Consider the following 23,679-nt stretch of genomic DNA (forward strand, 5'->3'; position numbering starts at 1 on the left):
ATGGATCATAACCCCGTGCAGGCTCTAAATGCAATAAAATACCGAGAATCATAACAACATATTTATCACATGGATTATAATACAAACATAGATTTAGTTACAATGAACCATTACCCCGTGCAGGCTCTAGATTACAATAAAGTGACCTGACAACCATCATGCCTACCGGGTACATATCTCTAACAGCTACAGTCTAAGGGAACCCTTGCCCAATGAATCGATTTGTTATCATATAGGCAATATTTATAGGCAATATCACAGTAATTTTCATCCTCACATTCCTGATTAATTCTTACACTGTCATGACTGTATGTCACAAAGCCAATAACCTGAGAAGCCCATTTTTCGTTGCTATTATACCTCCTTTGATATATATGTAGCGAACAATTCGAGTATGCATAGCCTTCGCACACTGTGAACATTGACATACTATCATTATAGACTTACTGATCCCACAAGTTCGACTGATACAGCTGTTGTGTGTAGTCTCTTTGTGTATAATGCTAAAGAGTCATTTATTTTTTCATGTCTATACTGCCCGATGAAGGTCTGCAAGAAAGACCAAAAGCTTGACAAAGAGTGTTGAAACCTGTCATTGCGTGCTATGCACAAGTCTTTCCTCTTCTCGCATACTAAGACTTTGATCGCGACACAGATTATCCAACCACTTGTAATCATTATAAAGTATGTCTATAATTAGATTGAGCAAAAATGAATCATTCCAGTGATACATATACCTCACGTTAGACAAGATATATATATATATATATATATATATATATTAAATCTGGATAAAAAAAAATCCCATATTTCAATATGATTGAAAGAAGTTCAGCCCTTTTGGCATATAAGAAAACAGAGGGAGAGAGAGAGAGAGAGAGAGATACACAAACACGCACATAGTGAGTGGATACCGTATTTATACATATGTATGTGTATGTATGCATTTGATGAAACCTATCGCATTCGTAACGGGGTCATCCCACGAGACCGACACCCACGAGTCATACAGCCCACGAGACCGACACAAGCCAAATAAAGCCCATGAGTTCGACATTAAGTGAAAACAGCTCACGAGTTCGACACATATAACACGGGGCTTGATGTGTCGGTCTTGTGGACCTTGTTTGCTTTATAGTGTTGAACCTTTGGGCTGTATTACTAGCGGGTGTCGCTCTCGTGACGTGCACCTTTCGTAACAAGGATAGATGATACACTATTAATAAAAGTTCAATCCTCTTTGAAATCCACATTTCAGCATACACAAACAGATACCACAAACACACAAACACACACACACACACACACACACACACACACACACACACATACATATCAAGTAGATTCACATTATACTTGCAGCTACAAAGCTATTTCACTGCTTGTTATGTTAAGATATCATTTTTTGTACAACAGAGACTCTTCCGGAGTGCGAACCATGCTCATTTCATTCAAATATTTTATTTCGACTTCACTCATGACAACAAAAACTCAGCCACTGTGCAGTTCTCCCTGTTTATTGAACAATAAAGTGCGGAGTGAGCATGTGAGATAACCCAACTGCTTTTGATGTTATTTTTGAAAAAAAGAGTGCACAATGAAGTCATACACTCCTATGAAGTTTGCATTATGATAATGCACATTATGTAACTTGCAAGGACAAAACTTCACAGGGAAACAAATAAAAAACAAAACAATGAAATATCATAGATTACTTAACTGATCTTTTAAGTGAATCCAATGAACAAACATTTCTTTTTTTTTCAGTGCTTTGGCTCCTACGTGTTTACAAAATATCTCAATATTTTGTAACTTTACAAAATATACAAAATATCATAATTAGCAAATACTTTCTGCACCGTTACATTACAATTTCAAGATAAGTTAGAATCTGTATAATACATTGTACAAGAGAACTATATTCAGCCATAAAGACATGCTATCTGGAAGACTTGGAGGTAAAAGGTTAGTAGGAAGGAAGAATCGTGTAACGATAATCAGTTATTTCTGCAGTTCACATAAAGAACAATAAAACAAAATAATGCGAATTTGTTTCCCAAATTCGGCACGGTATGCTGGGTCGACCAATCACGAGTAACTTTCTTTTCAAACATTAAATTTGTTCCCCAAACGCTGGTGTGTATGATTTTGACACTGATTTCATTTCCTGGCACATGACACCATGCGCTGAGGCAATTTGCAAGGATGTTGAGTTGCTTCAACTAAATAAAGGAGAAATACTGAAACAGAAGTGGAATGAATAAACAAACAAACAAACAAAGGCGGCATGAAAGTTAAGTATAAAGAAATAATAAAAAAAGATAGAAAGAGAGAGAGAGAGATAATTATGAGACTATTTTCAAAAGGTATTGCAGACAATATTGACATCACGCATGTCCTGGCAGAAAATACGCTCAGACAAGCGGAAGTCTTCGCATAAAGTGTGGACACATTATAATCGGATCTTCAAGATGCATTCATTCATGACATAACAGAGAACAAAACAAACAAACATTGGAAGTATGGAAGAAATGACGTAGAATTCATAGAACATCCACAACAGAAAGAAATGATTCTGTGACTCTTAAAAATATTGCAGAAAAAGTGACAACAAACATCTACTTGCAGAAAATACTCAGACATTTGCAGGTTTTCGCATAAAGTATGTAAACATAACAACAGTATGACTTGTAAGATACGCAAGCTCTTAAGCAGGCATTCCAAATATATCTTGATAGAATGAGCATGGGACATATGTTCATAACGTCTGCGATTAAAAAAAACAACAACTGACATATCCTCCAGGCCACATAACTAGTCACGTGTGTGGAAGCCACAATCTAAAAAAAAACCCCGAGATAAGTCGTAAAAATTTAATCTTTAGTGATATACTTTCAGTTATTTGCAAACACACTCTGAAAGTTTAAATCAATGCTATGAACAGTATTTAGGAACAGAATCTTTATACACATAATCATGCCTGCTCAACGGCTTTACAAAATAATCCTACACGGTGTAAAGAGGTATGGCGTATGTGATAAAACAATCAAGGGTTAAATTGATTATGATTGCCACACGTGTTCGAATGTTAATTCGTCCAGAGAGAGAGAGAGTGAGAGAAAACAAGACTTATTAAAAAGGAGACCTCCGGATTTTTTTTTTTGCAGACTTTTACATTTCAACAACTATAAATAAGTTATACTAAGTACAGAGTTTCAGAACTTATAGTGATTAGAATAGGGAATATTAAAGAATGTTTCCACAATTTACAACAAATTGCAATGAAAAAGGATGATGACATGGCAGCCTCAACATAAGAATGCATGAGTTGGGGCTCAAGGAAGTATAGATCTAAAGACGAAGGCAGGCATAGATTTTACACAGGTGAACTTGTTAAGCAAGTGGTAAAGTGTAATGGAATTACACTGCTACATTTCTGAAATATGTGAGGCTTCTGTGTCATCAGCACTGTTCAGTGTAAATTTGTTTAATGTTTTTCAGAGTAAGTATTAGTTTCTCTGCTCAAGGGCCACAATATATTCCACAAATCTGTAAATAAACTGTTGATTTATGTACTACACGATGTGAAATTACAAAAATCGTCTGGAATGCCCCTTTAATGCCCCCACAATGGTTTCACGGATCTCTTCTTTAATATCCATCCTCGTCCGCTCCTCGTGCCAGCATCGGCTCTAGTTGCTCCCTGGAACCAGACTTCTCTCTCCAATCATAATTCTTCGCTGCAGGAGCGACAGTGACAACCTGTGATAAAAATAAATGAAATAGAGAAGTCAATAGCAATAGTTTATTGCAATCTTGGTTTCACTCTTTTAAGTGAATAATGGAGCAATCCTTTCCATCTTTTCAAGGGGTGTGGTTGGAGTTTCGCAGTATTCAGTTCAATTCAATTCAGTCTGTTGCACTTCTCACCATCATGGAAAATGTTACAGACAGGGTGTCTTTTCTTTTTTTTACTTAAGAGTATGGAAAGAATGACTTAATCTTATATTTCTATCCTTCTCCTTCCGCTGTTGAAAATGAACGAAACTACACACAATTTGTTTATATCGTGGACGAAACAAAATGTCATAATGGTCACAGATGCGGTAGTTACGGAAGGCCGGAAGGGTTCTCCAAGCCTTCCAGAATGATTACTGTGATCATTACTATTAATAAACACAATATCCATGGTACATTCATAAATACCGCTCGGCTTATTGGAGGCTTAATCGACGTAACAACAAACAATATATACACATCAGGAATAAATTTAAACTGAGTCATGGATTATTATTACTTTCAGGTCTCGTACATTAAAAAAAAAAAAAAAAAATTAACAAGGAGATACTCGAGTTTCTCTCGCGAAACGACACTCTTTAATAAGACCGTGAAAAAGGATATGTCATGCCGAAATGAAAATTTGCACATTGAAAGAGATAATACAGTAACGGTTAAAATGGGATTTCAGGTTTTCAACGTTTTTTTTTTTAATGATTATTTTTTTTTTCAGTTTTTAAGATAATGAGAAACCTCTTTTGAAATACAGAAGACAATATACTTCTAAAGGGAATTCAAAATTTATTTGATGAAAACTGGTTTTGAAATGACTGATATATCCAAAACAAAGCAATCCTTGTATAAGGTGGGACCCAACGTTTATTACGTTCGCTTTGTTTACTTTGCTTTGGATATATCAAACATTTCGAAATCGATTTTCATAATAATTATAAACGTTGAATTCCTCTTTGAAGTATGTTCTTTAACATTTTCACAAAGTCATTTCTAAGCATCTCGCAAAAAAACCCCACCAGATATGGTGACAGGTTTGTTTGGTTTGTTTTGCTTTGTTTGATTTTACAGAAGCATTATTTCTTTTTTAAATGCTGTTTCAGATTGATTTTCTCTTTGAGCATGATATATTGTTATATCCAACACCTAAAAACGAACCACGCTTCCGCACAAATTGATAATGCTATATCCGCCCTCAACGGCCACAACTAGGACAATGCTTTGCTTCGATTACGAAGAACTTGCTATGAAAAATAAGTAGATATATGCTTTAAAAGGAATATCTCTACTATAAGTGTTGTTCAAAATGTTAAAACCCATACAAAAAAAATGGAAGTGGACGAGTGACTTTTAATTATCAAACTTATCCTAATCATGCAGAATGATCATCTACGCGAGTCCACAAATACTGAAGGTTTATCAGTCGAACAGACAGTTGCAATACTTTGAACGCTTCCGTTTTCATTTCACTTCAATGGAACAGACTGGTTCAAAGGCAGCAAAGGAGCATCTTGAAACAAAATAACTTAGAATCCTCTAATGATATCAATTCACTTCCTGGTGAAATATATAGTTAATAATAACAGGACCTTGTGCAAACTGGTTTAAACAAATCATCATCAGGTCTGGAGGAGAAATACGTCAGTTATATCCAATCAATCCCTCCTTGAAACCTAAGATATTATACTTTATGGACACAAATGGCAACAGTGATCTTCCATTGCACCTATACTTGCCTTTATTCTCCCTCGATAGTTTCGCCACGCCAATATAATTAAGACCGCCAGGATGATAGCGGGAATGCAGTAGAGGATGAGCAAACTACCGGCCTGCATATCATCGTCGAGCCCGACTGTGACGTCCGGAATGATAGGTTCCTGATCCTCCGGCTTCCAGTCGTCTCCCCAGTTATGTTCTTGCTTAACGTCTGCTTCTTCGACCACTTCAAATCGTGAATCACTGTCGCTGTTTTCCTGTAGTAAAGGCATACAAAATGATTTCCCTGTGATTCACTCGTAGAGATTCATTTTGTTTTGTTCTGCTTTTTGTTGCTTTTTCCTTGGGCCACTTTGACAGCACTTCCGGTATGTATAATTTTTTTATATTCTTATTTATTTATTTATTTATTTATTTATTTACTTTCTTATTTATCTATTTATTTATTCATTTATTCATTTATTTTTTAGCAGGTATAGCCCTTTCAGTTGGCTGAATGTTCTACCACGGGGCCCTGCTCACATTATGTACAGATAAAAAAAGAAATGTCATGAACATCAAAACAAGATACAATGATATAACCTACACTACAAATCAACTTCAAATACTCAAATACAAAATATGATATACAAAAGCACAATCAAACTCAAATATCCTTTATTACAACTTGGTGGTGCAAGAAGGAAAGTATTGCCACTTCACCTACCCCTCCCCCTCCCCTTACGATTGTTATAATTCACTGCCTTAGGACTTCGGACTTCATTATCAGTCTTTCCTAATGTACCAAAAGATAATAATAATATATGCCATGAATGCCTTACTCGTACGATTTTATCTAAACATTAATGTCACACATTTTAAAGGAGATATTGATTGTGAATAGATCAGGATCCTCGTTATGGTGTGTGTCACAATTTCAAGTCTGTTGGTTAGTTTTTTTATTGTAAACGCAAATGGACATTTAACGTCATGCGTATTAATTATATCAATCACATGTGACTTGTTACCTTCCAAACAAGTGAGAAATTTAAGCGACATATACCCTGCTATCATTAGGGTCATTTTCAACTGGTGGGGACAGGTATTTTGTTAACTCGTAACACTGAAAAGGAAAAATGCTGCCTTTGAATCAGGTATCACACACTTAACACAATACTTAATAGGGGAAAATTAAACCGAGCCACCTACAATGTTACTCGCAGTGAAAACCAACGCGATGCCTGTGGTACCACTGAACATCCGCTTCCCATTTCATTGTTGTTATTTTCACATATTTCAGCAAGGACTAACGTCACGTTAATGCTCTCTTTTGAGAAGTTATTAATGGTTCTCTTTTCATCCCTATGTTTCTGACAAACCAGGTTGGAAAATGAAATGCCTGTTTAAAAAAAAGAATTCTGATACTTACATAAGATTCACTCCCATCGCTCAGAATCCAGTCCAAATTGGAATAGAATGAGCTCTCCATTTCTGTGAGAAGAAGGGACAGAACATACTAGTTAAAAGCCAAAAGTGATGCTTTGACGGTTTAACTACAGCAACAATCAAATGCGAGAGACACCGGTGGAGCATCGATAAAATGTATGACAGGAACGTAGTTTGATTATTACGCGATCTAACGCTTATCATGAATCATCACTCATTATCTGCAAAGAGCATGACAACCTAATGTCTGTGTATGACGTCATCTCTGATGAAACGTGTTGTGTCAGACACAGTATTGACACGATCGCAATCCATCCTTTCGGTTTGTATACATGGCTACCACAATCTTAATTTGGGTGGGTATCTGGTATCTCCATTTGCTGAAGGCCTCATTTTTCAACGCTAATTCACTTTCAGAGTCCTTAAAGTTAGTAACTTTTCGTACAATATACGTCTGTGCAAACTCCTACGATTAACAGCAAAATATAAAGATGACACTCACCACCATAAGTGTCACTGCTGGAGACGCCAAAATTTATTGTCATTTCCGTCTGATCTTCTTCCCCGCCAAAATCATAGTCCGGGCTTGTGTACGAGTCAAATGCATTCATTCCGAAATAATCACTTTCGTCCTCTGATTGTAAGTCAAAAAACGAGTTCATAAATGAATAATCCGAAGATTCAGGTCCTTCTTCCTCTACTATGACAATGCTTTCCTCAAAAGATTCCTTATCGGGAACGGTATCAATGCCAACTTGAATAACTTTTGTCTCATCCTGTGGTTGTGCTAGGTTTCCATCTACGCCCTGCTCGTTGGGAGATGCCTCATCTGGGCTGCTTTGTGTCTCAGAATGTACAACGCTTCCTGTTTCTTCGGCTAGTTTCGCGCCATCCGTCAGAGACACACTATCTGGGCTAAATGGAGCAACGGCATTCGGATTATTGGGGGAAATGTTTTGGCTAGCATCATCCGCTATATTCCCTGTTGGAATAACCGAGGCAGTTTGATTGTTAACCTCAGTGTGTTGCTGGGAAGGGTTAAGGATAGGCACCTCTTGTCCCGTTGGCGGAGCGGCATTATTTGGTGTTTGAAATCCGGTGAGGTAGTTTGGCTCAGCAACGGCGTTATCCGGTGATTCGGCGGGAGAGTTTGAACTTTGACTTTTGCCGGGCAAAGAATTGGGATGGTTGCTTGAAGGTATTGTCTGATATTGACTTTCCCGCTGAATGGTAGTTTGTGCAACGTTGTCTACCGCACCAGGGGGCGGTGGAGGTATGTCAGATGGGAACACTGAACCCGGGTTGGCTGACTGTGGTTGCTTTGGTGATACGGCACCATCGTTCAGTGCGCCGGGAGGAGGAGGGGGCATGCCAGATGGGAACATGGAACCAGGGTTGGCTGGCTGTGGTTGCTTTACTGGTTGGGCACCATCGTTTAGGGCACCAGGAGGAGGAGGGGGCATGCCAGATGGGAACATAGAACCAGGGTTGGCTGGCTGTGTTTGCTTTACTGGTTGGGCACCATCGTTGAGGGCACCAGGAGGCGGTGGTGGCATGCCAGATGGGAACATGGAACCAGGGTTGGCTGGCTGTGGTTGCTTTACTGGTATGGCACCATCGTTGAGGGCACCAGGGGGCGGAGGTGGCATGCCAGATGTGAACATGGAACCAGGGTTAGCTGGCTGTGGTTGCTGTACTGGTTGGGCACCATCGTTGACGGCACCAGGAGGCGGTGGTGGCATGCCGGATGGGAACATGGAACCAGGGTTGGCTGGCTGTGGTTGCTTTACTGGTATGGCACCATCGTTGACGGCACCAGGAGGCGGAGGTGGCATGCCGGATGGGAACATGGAACCAGGGTTGGCTGGCTGTGGTTGCTTTACTGGTATGGCACCATCGTTGAGGGCACCAGAAGGCGGAGGTGGCATGCCAGATGGGAACATGGAACCAGGGTTGGCTGACTGTGGTTGCTTTACTGGTACGGCACCATCGTTGAGTGCACCAGGAGGCGGAGGTTGCATGCCAGATGGGAACATTGAGCCGGAATTTATTGCCTCTGGTTGCTTTGAGGGTACGTCACCATCATTGACTGAAAAAGATTAGCAAATGTTCAAAGAATAAGTGCACAGAAACATGATTTTTTAAATACTGCACGCGTCAATCTACAAATGTTTAGATGCGTTATACACGACTGTCAAGAGGTGTGCCCTCCAAAATAAAGCAACAACAGTTTACTGTCGATGGAACACTCATTAATCCTATACCTAATTTTGATGCAGTACAGAGAATATCTAATGTTTGAAGGTAAAGACATAGTAGTCGTGTTGAGTTCACAATTGTCGAGGCTCTATCTTGTCCTGTGGAATCAATGGTGCGATACAACCACTGCCCATCAGAGTTGGTCAAATTTTGTTTCTCAGGGACTTTCTGAAAACACAATCCTTACGCGATCGTGATTTGTGAAGAATGTTGTTCGGAAAAACCGTTATTCACAACCTGCCGCAAAGGACGGTTGAGATTAAGTATGACTAGCGCATGCATGATATATCAAAACATTTGATGCACAGGTATCAAAATGAGAAATTACAATCTAAAACAAATAAGGGCTACTATAACATCGTACATATTTTGTACATAACCAGAGAACGCCCACGTATTCAAATAATGACCAGACTATGGTCATTGCATGGAAGGGCTGAAATCAATTTATATGCCCATTGGTTTAGCCACGATGCCCCCTGTTTTGCTTATGTAAATACCTACATTGGTCTAGGACTTGACCTTCAACTGCTCAAGTCCGACACTAGGATGAGATGTCACGCTGAAATTGATTCCTTACACCAGGTATTCAGTTCTCCTTACGTGTGTTTTTGCAGTCTAGTGGGGGCTACGGTCACAACCCCCCCAAATTAGCCTGCTCGGCGACCGGTTGGCGAGTTTTTAGATCATTTCGGTCGGGCACCTATAGGTGTGTTACCGGGTGCGACTGATTTTTAGAGCATCGGTCGGTCGCCGCTGAAGTTTTGATCCGGAGTTAAAATTTCTGCGACGAAAGAGCAGGATGCAAATCGGTCGGCCCCTGCTCTGAGTTGTGACCATACTTATTTAAGTGTGATATTCATTGTCAAATTGTCTTCTTCATAATCCTTAACCTTTTGTCCAGCAGTTAGAGAGTGAGAAGGCCAGACGTTAAAAGAAGGATCACGAGGTTTTTGTTGAATATTTCGATTTCCTTCACTGCCAAACATAATTGGTCATATAGGGTCATGGACAGTAGGAGAACAGCAGATGCAAAATAATCCCATAGAAATGTATCATGCTGTAGCTCAACACCAATGTTTAAGTTACAGTTTATTTACGTCTGTATTCAAAATCACACGAAAAGGGGAAGGGTGCTCTAAAAATTTGTGCTTTTGTAAGTAAACTGTTGGTGTTTTACTACAGCATGACAAATTTCTGGATGATTATTTCCCCTTTTCTGGTCTGCTACAGATACGCTATACATTATGTATAAATGTATTATCATTATAGATATATTTATGCTACGAATGAAAACCGTCTTTAATGGCGACGGCGTTATGTTGATTGTAGCATGTATATGCAGGGAAAACGAAATTATTTGCGCAAATGACGTCTATTTGCATTAGCATGGACAGTTGTGTGGTTTACTAACGAGGCGAACAAACAGTAAGTCTCCCATGACTCAAGCTAATTGGCAAACAATCGCGTAGCTGAAAATAAGATCGGGCAAAAGACATGTTTTCAACTGCAAACTCAGAGCAAGTGTGTCTGCTGGTCTGTGTCGGTGTCTGCCAAGCAGGTATAGGTAACTAGATTACGGGCACTCAGGTCTCCTGTGATTAAAGATGCAATTAACTTTTTGCTTTGGCTCCTCCCGTAATTAAAGATGGAACTGAATCATTTTTGTCTGTGGTTCCAATCATCGATAGATTGATCATTCATACGCGCCACGTGACATTCTCTATTGCTCTTCAATTCAATTTCGATGTAAGTTATGTGTCCTAAATGTATATAGTTTTCTGCACAGTGCGTAATGGAATAACAATGTAACTTATGATAACAGTGCGGCAAATTAATTCTACATGTGTTAACTACTTGCAAATGTGAGGAGTTTTGCAACATTGTTGATTTACTGTACAAACCGTATCTGATGGACAAATTAGAACAGTTTAATTTGAGCACGTGAGATACCTCACTTGTTTACATTTAACACATGTGTCACATTTTGCTTGAGTCAACATGCTAACAAATCGATTTGATTTGAGACTCGACAGTCTGTGATCATTCCCACGAGATATTAATGCGATCATTTGAGCCTGGTTTATGATACCTTGATAACATATTTCCTTGTCATCAAGGTTAGTTTTATTTCATTATTGTATATATATTACTGCATTACCATGATTTCTGCATTGTACAACATCTTATCTTATTTGTTCATTCTACTCGACGACAATTATCTATCTGTAGTTACTGGGCATGAGAACGGATAAAGTACAAGAGTATTTCTTATTACAGCTGATTTTGTCCAGAACTGATTGCTTGCATTCCCATGCTACATCTAGATTAGTTTCACTTTGAAAATATCTTCCTCTGAGGTGATTAAGATGAAGAAGGTAACAATATTAAAGTGCCATATCACCTCATTTAATTATCCTGGTGTGTCTCCTGAAAAAAACGGAAAACGTTGACTCTCAGCATGCTTGTACGCCAATTGGCAAACTTTGTTGCTAGTGATAATAACACGAGTTAAGACTAAAGTTATGATATGTATTTGCCATTCAATGTATAGTGAGGTTTTATAATCAAATAAAAGACAAGTAGCCTGATAACATGTTATGAAGCATTGGATTGTGTAGTTAAATTTTAATGTATTCTCGATAAGAAATGTAAACAAATGGGATGCACTACCTAAGGAAGTCATCAATGCTACCACCATAAACCAATTCAAGTCTTCCCTACATGTAGAAAGATACTGGTGAAATGATCCAATCAAGTATGAACCCTACCTGAGACGGAACAGAATTGTAATGAGGGACAAATAAGCTTTGCTTCCAGTCTCTACACCCAAGTATACCAAGTAAGTAAGTATTATGTGACACAGGTTCGAAGGACAGTATTAAAGAGTAGCACGAGGCATGTTTGGCTGATTTGCTTTATGTTGCAGGGTGTTCATGTCCGACCATGCGCATGAGTTGAAACTCTTTCAATTCTTTCAAATCTAACACCGAGAAAGCATGGAAGAAAGGGACAAACATAAGTCTGAGTAATAATTATTTTAATGTCATTCTATTTTCAAAAATGCAAGTTTGTTTGCCACCGTACCCACAATATGGAGAAGGACAAGGGCAAATGAGTATAACTTCAAGTCTCAAACCAGGTATGTTAACCATGTATGTTATAAGACAAACAAACGCAAAAAGGGACAAAACAATATTAATGCTTATACCGGAAGTCACATAATGAGTAAACGAGTTGCATCACAAATTGAATTCAGAACAACTGAGGTCTGCTCGAACGCACCTATGCTAAACATATCATGTGCACTACTTGCTTCAGTACCTAAAAACATGATCTAGAGCAAATTTACAGCTTGGTGAGGTTCAGAACGAGCAACGTGATAATCACAAACCATCCATGTATCGAAATAGAAAAGTCCATGTAGCTTATAAGAAAGGTCTTTATCTTCCGTCTCCAGCATTAAAAAAAAAGAGTGATACGTGTTTCCTCTTTGCTTTTCGCCAAATATTTACAGTGTAATCTTTTTATATCTTCGGTTAACTTTCTCAAGGGGCAATACTTATATCTGTGTGCGTACTCATGCTTTCTTCAATCGAGATAACGACCACAAGAAACAGCTTATCGCAGTATCGTGCAAGCCCTCGGATAGAACATTAAATAAATATTGTGGTTCCGTGTGAGGGAAACTCAATCCAAGCACATAAAAGATCCCACTTCACTCATTCATCGGAAAGAGAAGGGTGCTAACCCGATGAAGTGGCCCACCTACAGTACCTCCCAAAAAAGATTATCCTCTTCGTGCTACTAGGCTATTTATCCCTTTAAACATTAAGAACAGAAAAAGATGATTTTTTTTTTCATTGTGTACCAAACCAAGTGACACAAGAGAAAATATGAACTGTACTTCTTTGGGTATGAGTCGCTGAGTCTGTTAATACGGGGGGAAAAGACAATCTACAATTCACACGTATTAGCCGGAGACCTTTGTAGACATTAACGCCTAACCTTCATTGTCTGATGTATCCTTCTGTATAACAGTTTTTTTCACGACGTTATAATATTATATTATTAGACACAACCGTTTCCTCTAAACTAAAGGGTAAGTTGTCTGTATGAAAAAAAAAAAATGATCTGATGTCAAAATGGACAGTACCAGTCATGTCAAAAACTTAATGGGGATCTACATGTACATGTATGCCAGCTTTAAACAGACCTCTCTCAAAAGGCATTCGAATCATATCCCTAGTTTCTGTCACAAAAGTTGGAAAGTTATGCAACTTGCACTATAGCAATGTATCTGACTCATTGCATGATCCATTGAATCACCTTTTCTTTACGTTTTGGATGCGAAGTTGTTATCGACGAGTTTAGTTACAGTGCTTTAAAATTGATTAGGTCTGTATAATGTGTCTATATCAGGCTAAACATATTCAAGCGTATTCCTTTCTGAAGGTATTATGCAATAACGTCAGTAGAGCCTACCTATTTCCATGATTGAAGCCAAACACGCAACTCCCTCAAAAACTGGCAAGGAAACTATACTCACCGTTTTCCTGAAGTGGCAATCCACATACTAGCCATGCGGAAGAGAGAGTCGTAATAAAACAAATGAGCAAGGTACAAAACTTAAAGTCGGCCATAGTCGTAATCATCTGCTCGGGATATCCGCTTACTCGAACCAAACAGGTCCTGTGGTGTAATACGCAGGAGACCACACGTCACCAATGATACCAGTCCAATAGGTGTACACCAGTGACTGTGTGAACAATCAGTTTGCATTGCAGGTAGGGGAACGTGCGTGATTCAACAACGCCTATTGCCACACAGTTCACGACTGGCTTCCCCCGAGAGGCGTTCTAACAATAACGCCTATTGTGATGCAAATTCCCCCGAATCCAGTCTAAAGTGTATAACAGATTGCGCGGGTGGGGGGGGGGGGGGGGGGGAATTGGGAGTCTTGCTATTGTTGCGAAGAAGTCAACTTGCTCGAGTCGAACATGAAGGAAGGTGTGACGAAATTGGTGATTAAACTAATCACAATGCACAGGGTCACAATGAAGCCCGATCTCTTCCAACATTCGTTTGTCCAATCCCCTAATAACAAGTATCCTCCAATGAGGAAGATTTTAACGAAGAACTCTTCTGACTGAAGACTGATATTAGCCATGGTGGTGAACACAATCAACCAACACTGAAAAAGATGTGAATTGGGTCTACTGGGCACGTTTATTTTGAGTTTCGCAAAATTGTTGTTTCATCCATAATGTCACAGACGTTCACCAAGAAACATAATACCTTGAAAATAACCAAATACCGGTGTATGTTTCAAATGATTATTTTCACATGCTTGTTCGTGAGCGGCGGCGTGAGCATTATTATGCCTCCGCCACGACGTGACGCCGGAGGCATTATGTTTTCGGGTTGTCCGTCCGTCCGTCCTTCCTTACGTCCGTAATCAATTTTGTGGACAGCGTATCTAAAAAACCGTCAGAGGTATCATAATGAAACTTGGCATGAATAAGTATGAGTGGGCGAAGTTGTGCCTATCAACTTTTGGGCGCACATGCTCAAGGTCAAATATCAAAAGGTCAAGGTCAAATGCTCAAAATCTCACTATTTCCCCTATGTCTATGCAATGCCCATCAGAGGTATTTTCTTTAAACTTGGTGTATGCATGATATACCAAATAAAGATTCCCTAGAGGGAGTTTTGGGTCATGAAGTCAATGGTCAAGGGTCAAAGGTCAAGTGAAAATGTTAAATTTTCACTTTTTTCTCCATATCTCACAAATATTTCAAGGTATATCTTCATGGAACTTAGTATATATGCATGTACTGACTGGCAGTGATCATGTAGGGAATATAGGGGTCATGAGTCAAAGGTCAGGGGCCTGTCTTATAAAGACTTGTGATAGAAATCAATCACAAGTTTCTTGTGAGCTGCAATGCAAGTTGCGATTGATTTAGGGACTTGTGATTGATTTGAAGTCTTTATAAGACGGGGCCCTGGGAGTCAAAGGTCAAGGTCAACTCATCAAAATATCATTATTTCCCTCTTATCTATGCAATGCTTGCAGGATTTTTTTCTTGAAACTTAGTATATGCATGTATTACCCAATACAGCTTCTCTTGGAAGTTTCTTACCAAAAGGTGAGAGGTCAAAAGGTCGAAGGTCAAGTGGAAGTGCTAAATTTCACTTCTTCTTTAAACTTATAAAAGACTCAAATGTTGGGTGCAAATCCTCAAATCTCCAAATACCTGCACTCTTAGACAGTATAGCCATATTCATCCAATGAAACCTAGGTCAAGGAAAGTGAACATTCAGTGCATTTGCTACAAACCTGTCATGTTAATATTTTGCCAGTAAATAAAATTGTCATCACACATTGTCAAGACATTGTGCTATAGACCTATATGGAGAACCATGCATTATGGCGGAGGCATACCTGTCGCCATAGTTTTTTTTAAATTCTTCATATTGACTGGCTGACTGACTAATTGATTGATTGATTGATTGATTGATTGATTGATTGATTGATTGATTGATTGATTGATTTGTTCGATTGACTTTATGATACTGACAGGTTGATTTGTTTCTGCATTATTTGTACCGAAATGTTACCAAAAGTCAATTGAAAAGAAAAAAAGTAATTGAGTACAATAATATTTGAATCTAACACTGAAAGCATAATTATGACTTGCCAAAATATCTCGAAAATGTCACACGTATAATGACAATGAAAGAGATTGAATTCTGCTTGACATATCATTATAATAGAGAAACAGGACAATTTCAAAGCGCTACTTATCAGTGCATGACTCTCGGCATTATTACTTAAATCAAGATCTATTAAATCAAGGAAGTGGGAAGCCACCTCCCTGATTAAATACCTAACAACAACAACAAAAATATCAGACATGCTCTACATGCCATTTCTGAACTCCGTCTGCCAACTGTAACAGCATCATCGGCATCTTTGTTTAAAAAGGGAATTTTCCTAAAATGTTATACAGTTCTGCATTCATTGAATCTAAACATAATGTACTTTGGGCGTTAATTTCCCTTTGGTACTCTCAAATAATACTTTGCACCAATAAGTGGTGTCCAATCTGTTTTCTAATTTTGATTAAAACCACAGAAGCGAATGTGGTAAACACATTCCGGGCATAGAATATTCTACATTGTATGATAAGCTTACCTCATTTTAATTCTCGAATCTGACTGGTAGAAATTGGGGCATACATTCTCTAGTCGCCTCCCATTGTTAAATAAAAGTGGATTGCACTATAACTGCCGCAAAGTATACTTGAACAGCCCCATGAAAACTAAACTGCCCCATAGCAGTGCCGTATATATACGGCACTGCCCCATAGTTGTAAACCGCGCCCTCTTTCGGTCATTAGGGTGTTAGAACGTACCTGCGTCATGTGTAGGAGATAAGTTTGTTAACGATAATCACAATAATAATGGTGTGTTAATTTGATGTGAACACTATCGCAATTGTAAGAAATTTCTGCTAGTTTAAGTTTATGCGGTATATAAAAGATGAACATTTGCCCCCATTGGGATCTCACCTGCATTCTATGACACGCAAGGCAAGTTCCTCGGGTCGTAAGGGGAGTTAAAAATGGACTGCTTTTCGGGGCATGGTTGATATTAGGTTGATTAATTAGTTGAGGTCAATTTGAATGCTATGAAGCGGTTCGCTTGGATGTTACAAGGGTCGCTTGGATGCTATGAAGCTCTGTGCTGCACGTGCCATAGCTGTATTTATGCCCGCGAGTTCAGTCAATCCGAAACGAGGATTCATCAAGTGAGGTATTTTAGTAAATAAAGCGAGATAGAGTTGGTCAATAATATCAACAAGGCCCGAAAAAAACAGTCCGTATCTGCGTAACATAAAATGCTGAGATCATCTAGCGACCCACGTTTGTTGACAGGACATAGTTTGATGACAGAACATGTTGCTCATGGTTTTCAGTATGTTCTAAGTGTAACCGCAGCACAGTATTTAGAATATGGAACTCTGCGACATCCACGGATGTTTCTTTTCACAAGGATCTTTTTAAGCACACGTACACGCACGCAATCACAAAGGCAAACGGTTATTCATTATCACTTTATACGCATGTGTATTCATTTATTATGTCTGCATGTGATTGTGTGTGTTTGATTATGTAAGTCACGAAATCCCAATTGTAGCAGTCTTGAAATCGAAACTCAAGACACATTTTCTTTTTAAGTGAGTATTATTGTCAAGTATATCAAAAGCTTTTGCATGCGCAGAAGAATATTATCTTTACAGATTTTGCGCTTGTAAATTGATAGTGTTATAATTATGTATTGCGGAACAGATGGTGATTTATCATTACGATGTACTTGTAGTAATCCATAGCTCCCCCCCCCCCCAGGATCTGTATTGTGAATAGAAAGATACAGCCATTCACATGATAAGGTAGGTTCAAAAGATCGTGCTAAGTCAGTTTGCACACGGTCTTACCTTGCTCTCTTCAATAATAAGAACGTCAATAATAATGCTCAAAAGTAGAGGATGTAATACCGCCATCAATGTTCACGGTGTCAGTTCGCAAGAGTCGTACACTGCATGTACTAGTATACATATCATGTACAATGCACGAAGAATGCATGAAAGTGCGCGCGCACACACACACACACTTTTCCCCCATGGTTGTATTTATCAATGTCCATACAAATGATATAAGGACAGTAATAGAAACTTGTATGTCTGCCACAATTTACAAAATATTCGCATAGTTTGGACAAACTGAGAAAAATATTTCTTTCATGTGCACTCTTCTCTTTTTCATACAAAAGACGTGAATAATTAAAATTTGATAATGAAAACACCGAGCATCTCATTCGTTTACTTGATGATAACTGAAATGAAAATACAAAATACACATCCATACACACACAAACAAGCAAGCAAACTAACAAAATAAAACGGATGACCAGGACCACAATGTTGTCTCATAATGACGTCAATACGTAAAGTTACATTTCGAACTTGCTTAACGAGCCAATCTTTACAAAGAACTCTTGGTCCGAACAAGCTGGTAGAATTATAGGTTCTGATGCTAGATTAATATAAAAACAACAACAATTGAGATAAAAGACAAAATTAATGAACACATCGAGTTATTACTTGAGAAACATGATAAATAAACTCAATCCTGTCTTCAATAATTTGACGCCATCGTGCGAATTGTGTTTGCAGTGTTGGTCCGTATGGGAAAGAGGAGAAGTGTCATCTACATGTGGGCCAAATTTGGTGCTGTTAGACAAAACTGAACAATTATTATACCACCATGCCGGAGGAATAACATGAGATGTGATTTCCGAGTGTAAGAATTATTAGTGGCGATGAAAATGGGTGTCGGATAAAATGATACATTATTAACTTTGAATGGACAATATACCTGGCTCTCTCTCTTAAATCTATGATCGTGCTATCAAGAACAAATGCCTGCAAGAGCAATGCTGGAAGGGATCGAACAGATTGGAATGCAATTAAAATGGGACTAGTTAACTCGCGATCACAATAGATATCAGAATGGAATCCTTAATAGAAAATGGTAAATAAAGAGAAAGAGAGACAGAACCTTCTCATGCGCTTAAAGGGATGGGACAGTATTGGTGGAGATGAGAATTGGGCTTTTGACTTTTTGCGAAATACCAAGAAAACAGTTATGCATAGTACAGAGCATACCATTTTAAGAGGAATTCAAAGTTTATTTGATGAAAATCGGGTTTGGAATGACTGAAACATACAAAAACAAAGTAAAACAAAGGAATCGTAATAAAATGTGGGTCCCACACTTTATAAGAATCGCTCTTTTTTGGATATCTCAGCCATTTCAAAACCAATTTTCATCAAATGTTGAATTCCTCATAGAATTACATGCTCTTTCATATTTCATAAGAGGTTTAATTCTCATTATCTCACCAAAAAATGTTAGAAACCTGAAATTAGGTCTCGACCAAAACTGTACGATCCCTTTTAATAAACGAGCTCATTTTGGCACAGAACGAAAATGAATGAAAACGGTGGGAATGTACTGCTCTTCTGCATCATAGTGGATCTTTTATTATTTTCATCGCATGATCATTTTTCAGCAGGGATTAAATTTCATGTCTCAAGAGTCCGATACTGAGTCGCCTTTTGAGCATGCCTTTTATATTCTTATAAGGGTAGGGGTCATCATCAATGCACTTTGGCTCACCTTCCGAATAAGGGATAAAATATTTCACCAAAAAGAAACAATTTTATTGTTAGAGACCTGCACCTGTCGTCTATGTAATATGCAGTAAAACACATACTGCGTAGAGTCACTTGTAGGTCATTCGCCAACGCCCATAAGTGAGTGAATATATCTTTCTTCTTTCTCTTGAGAAAACCTGTAGGCGGTATTTGGACACGACATTCGATATGCCAAACTCTGATTCAATCAAATATTTGCTTGTTTGCTTGTATGTTGACAAAATCAACGAAACTATAAACTCAATGTTTCTGTAGTGCGAGTGAAATATGGTGAAATTTGAGTAGTGTGTACGCCCCTATTCATACAGGTAATACGTTCTGAAAGTTACATTGGTGACATCAATATACGATATAATTTGACTACAGAATGTCACAATGAATTGAAGATAATAATTATTATAACATACCAACTTATATGTTTCGATGAAACACACCGCAGTTATAAGTCTTAAGATTTGCTCTGAAGTCAAAATGCTTTCTGCAAGCCAAACTCGTTTATTTTTCAGTGCAAGCTGAGTTGTGATTTTTTTCTTCTGTGACTTAACTACGATGTTTGTTGAATATGACGTCTGTTGAAAAAAAAAAATGGAGCATCCATGAATTCACTCTTAGTGACACAGCAATTCTAGAATAGTATTCGATCAAAAAGATGAAAATGAGAAGCTTTGTAAGTTACTGTTTTGCACAAGTTATTTAGAGCTGAATCGCTTGGTAAGTGTTTCTGTCCCAAGCCCTACAATCTTACCATGTACCAAATTATGTATAGGTATTTCATTTATCAAGGAGGAACTCAGTAACGGAATAAGCGAGCTATCGCCATCATACTTACCTCCTTGCTTTAAATTGATACCTTGCGTCACTATCCCACAACTTAGAATAATTTTATGTTTCCTATCATGATCGAGCAAAGGACACACTCGTCCATGGCGACCCGATCACTTGGCTAATCACATTGTAGTACTTGTAGCTTACATTATGGTGGCTTTTCTTTTCAGCCCATTTTGACTTTTCCACCCCTTTTCCCTCGTTCCGACAGCCGCAACCTTTAACCTATCGAAAATTATAGATTTTTGGCTCAGCGCAAACCCGCAGGGCCTCACTGAGACGAAAGAATGTAGCAGGTGCAGAGGCAAATATATTTTTTGTTGTTGTTTACTGTTTACTGATAGTAACGAATGGCAAACAAATCTCATAATGGTTGGCATGACGAATTCATGTTTGCTAATGACAATGGTAAAATTGCGAAAACGTTTGAACACTTTAATTTGCCTCGTTAAACTAACATTGATTTGGTGAGATCAAAAGTCCCCTTTGTTCCCCATAAACATATGACTTGTGACCTTGCATCACAAAACCAACAAAACGTTGCATCCCTTGATTTCAAGTGAGGATTAAAAAAAAAGATGATGGGTGAACCCCGTCAATCTTGAGTTTTTCATATTTTCTGAAAGAGCTATCCTTCATCTACATTATTCTTTATTTTGGGATCATAATGCTGCATAACGTGAATTGGAAAGTGTGTTTTCAGCAGTTTTTCTACAACTTTTTTTTTTTTGGGGGGGGAGGGGAATGGTATGTCTTAAAGGCCCCTTTTCATTTCTTGAAATCCTTTGCACACTCTTCACTTTCAAGTCTAACAATGTTTCAAAGGATAAAGAGAGTACTTTGAAAATTGGTATTAATCATGGACAAAATATGTTAATAGAACATGCTCAATTTCATTTCTATCTGTTAATCCCTTCATTGTTGTTGCTCGTTGGTTTACATCCTGTGTTTTGTCCCTTTCATCGCACAGCTATAGCACGGCTTGGTAAAGATTAAGGACTTGAATATACCCTGTACTTCAGAGCCTCTTTTCTCAGCTCACACTTTTCCAGAGTGTGTGCTTTCTTTCCAGTATCTAGATAGGTTAGGAGAGTCCATTAATTTTGAATTGAGTTATACATCATTTTAAAGCTAAGAGTCTACTCTTTGGAAATCTGCCCTTAAACTAAAAAAAAAAAAACATGTCTGGCGGCTTTTTGTTGGTTTTGTGATGCAGGGTCACATATATCAATTCAATTCAATTTGCGTTTATTTCATCCAAACAGATGAAAAACATTCAGACAAGATATAGATAAATTCAAATTGACAATAAAAATATAACAGAATGTGGAGACAGCAAGAAAAACAAAGTTTTATAAGCAGCTGCCACCATAACAAAAGCATTTATGATAAAAGCCATAATAAATCGTACAAATAAATGTGCATAGCTATTAAAACCAAAGAGATTGAAAATACATATTCTACAATAGACACATAGAGACAAAAACAAACAAACAACAAACAAACACAGAGTAATACCCGAATGTGTAGATTACTTTTCTTTTTCCAATAAGAATAATTTAAATCTTCGTTTAAAAACATTTGAAGATGGACTCATCTTAATTGGCTGTGGCAAGTTATTCCAAATTAAAGGTCCTCTATACAAAACACAATAAAAACCAACATTTGTTTTATTAAGAGGTAAATGATAATTCAGAGGATTTCTCAAACAATACGAATGAATAGCACTATTTAACTGAAACAAGGAAGAAAGACTTGGGGGAATACAATTTTTAAAACATAAATACATAAATACACCAATAATATATTTGTTCAATTCAAAAATATCTAAAACATTACATTTCATAAAAAGAGGTTTAGTGGAGGCAAGATAATTGGCGTGACATATAATTCTCACTGCTTTCTTCTGCAGACGGAAAAGTCTGACCATAGAATAATTTGATGTATTTGCCCAAGCAATGTTTCCACATTGAAGTTGACTTAATATAATAGCGTTATAAATCATGCATAAAATATTGTGGGGAAAATATCGTAATTTGTATAAAATACCGATACATTTAGAAATCTTATTGAAGACTGAATCAATATGTTTATGCCAAGATGATTTATTATCAATAATGACGCCAAGAAATGACAATGAACTCGTAATTTTTATTAAATTGTTATTCATATAAATTGCTGAATTCTGTATATCAATTTTCTTAGTAGTAAAAATCATACATTGAGTTTTCTTCACATTCAAAACTAATTTATTCATAAGAAGTCAATCATAATTTTTTGAATCTCTTCATTAAAACGTAACAATAAAGTATTAACATTATCATCACACATAAACATACTGGTATCATCTGCATATAAAATGAACTTTATTTTTTCTGTGACACTGCAAATATCATTGATGTAAATGAGAAATAAAAGTGGACCAAGTATTGAACCCTGAGGCACTCCACATCCCAGGCTACACATCTCAGATTTACATCTATTAACCGATACAAATTGTTTCTGATTATCCAAATAATTTGAAAATAATTTGAACAAATTACCTCGGATACCATAAATATATAACTTATCTAATAAAATAGAATGATCTCATACAAACCTCCGCCAAACAGGAAAAAAAAATAAAGACGTTTGAATGGGGAAAACCTTTGATTAAAAATTAGAGAGACGATAGATACTCCTGTAATTCCAAATGCACCAGGTAGAAACAATCGATACATCCTGTCAACATATTATAATAGTTTCAGTGAAGATATTGAATATCATACCCCTCATCTCAAGATAGCTTTATCTGATTAGAAGACTGTCGATATACTTTGAAGGTGATCTCGTGTTATGTTCAAGCTACGACACCATCTCTCAAGAAACGGCAGAAAATAACAATTATAGTAAGTTGTGTTGAGTATCAGAAATTTTGATTCACATGTCAAACCGATGATGATTATGACAAAAAAGAGGGCTATTGTCTTGGATATTAGGGCAGCTATTGTGACATTGAATCAAGAAGTAAATCCTTTCATCGATCATGAAAAAAAAACACCCATAAGTAATTAAGGCCCAGCATTTCTCAAGAGTATTCATAAGTGAAAGAAATAGAATAATCCATTCATTTATTGTATATATAGGGGATGATGCAGGGTGATTACAGCAAATGATCCGTATGCACTTGATCAGAGACAACAATTGGGTTACCTCTGAAAGCTCCAATCAACAAGACCTTTCGCCCTACTTAGCCTCACCTCAAAAGCTTACATTGATCTCCAAAGCATGCATTGATATCTTTATTATGCCATAATTATTACCCGTAATTATCTTAAAATGACCTGTGTCTGTTTTAGTCTGTCGTGAACATGACAAAAGTGTTGAAATGATAATGATAA

At 37.6% G+C, this 23,679-nt stretch overlaps 1 protein-coding gene across 1 annotated transcript; it reads right to left on the bottom strand.

The window, feature by feature from the left end:
• Window positions 1–1,779: 1,779 nt before the first annotated feature.
• Window positions 1,780–13,956, bottom strand: LOC139731625 (uncharacterized). The gene is made up of 5 exons (XM_071642517.1): window positions 13,739–13,956; window positions 7,433–9,019; window positions 6,914–6,975; window positions 5,526–5,762; window positions 1,780–3,762 (listed from the first exon to the last, which is right to left on the bottom strand). The coding sequence occupies exons 1-5, from the start codon at window positions 13,842–13,844 to the stop codon at window positions 3,652–3,654; spliced, it is 2,103 nt and encodes a 700-aa protein (XP_071498618.1). The 5' UTR covers window positions 13,845–13,956; the 3' UTR covers window positions 1,780–3,651.
• Window positions 13,957–23,679: the final 9,723 nt, after the last annotated feature.

This window comes from Diadema antillarum, unplaced genomic scaffold, assembly GCF_040938485.1.
Source record: "Diadema antillarum isolate AM-2024a unplaced genomic scaffold, OU_Dant_1.0 seq00000382_RagTag, whole genome shotgun sequence".
NCBI lineage: Eukaryota > Metazoa > Echinodermata > Echinoidea > Diadematoida > Diadematidae > Diadema > Diadema antillarum.

Excerpts from the sequence above, each read along its gene's own strand:
- LOC139731625 (XM_071642517.1), bottom strand. The coding sequence starts at position 13,844 with ATGATTACGACTATGGCCGACTTTAAGTTTTGTACCTTGCTCATTTGT. Across the intron at positions 9,020-13,738 it reads ATTGCCACTTCAGGAAAACG|TCAATGATGGTGACGTACCC; the intron begins GTGAGTATAGTT and ends AATCTTTTTCAG. Across the intron at positions 5,763-6,913 it reads GCGATGGGAGTGAATCTTAT|GAAAACAGCGACAGTGATTC; the intron begins GTAAGTATCAGA and ends CCTTTACTACAG.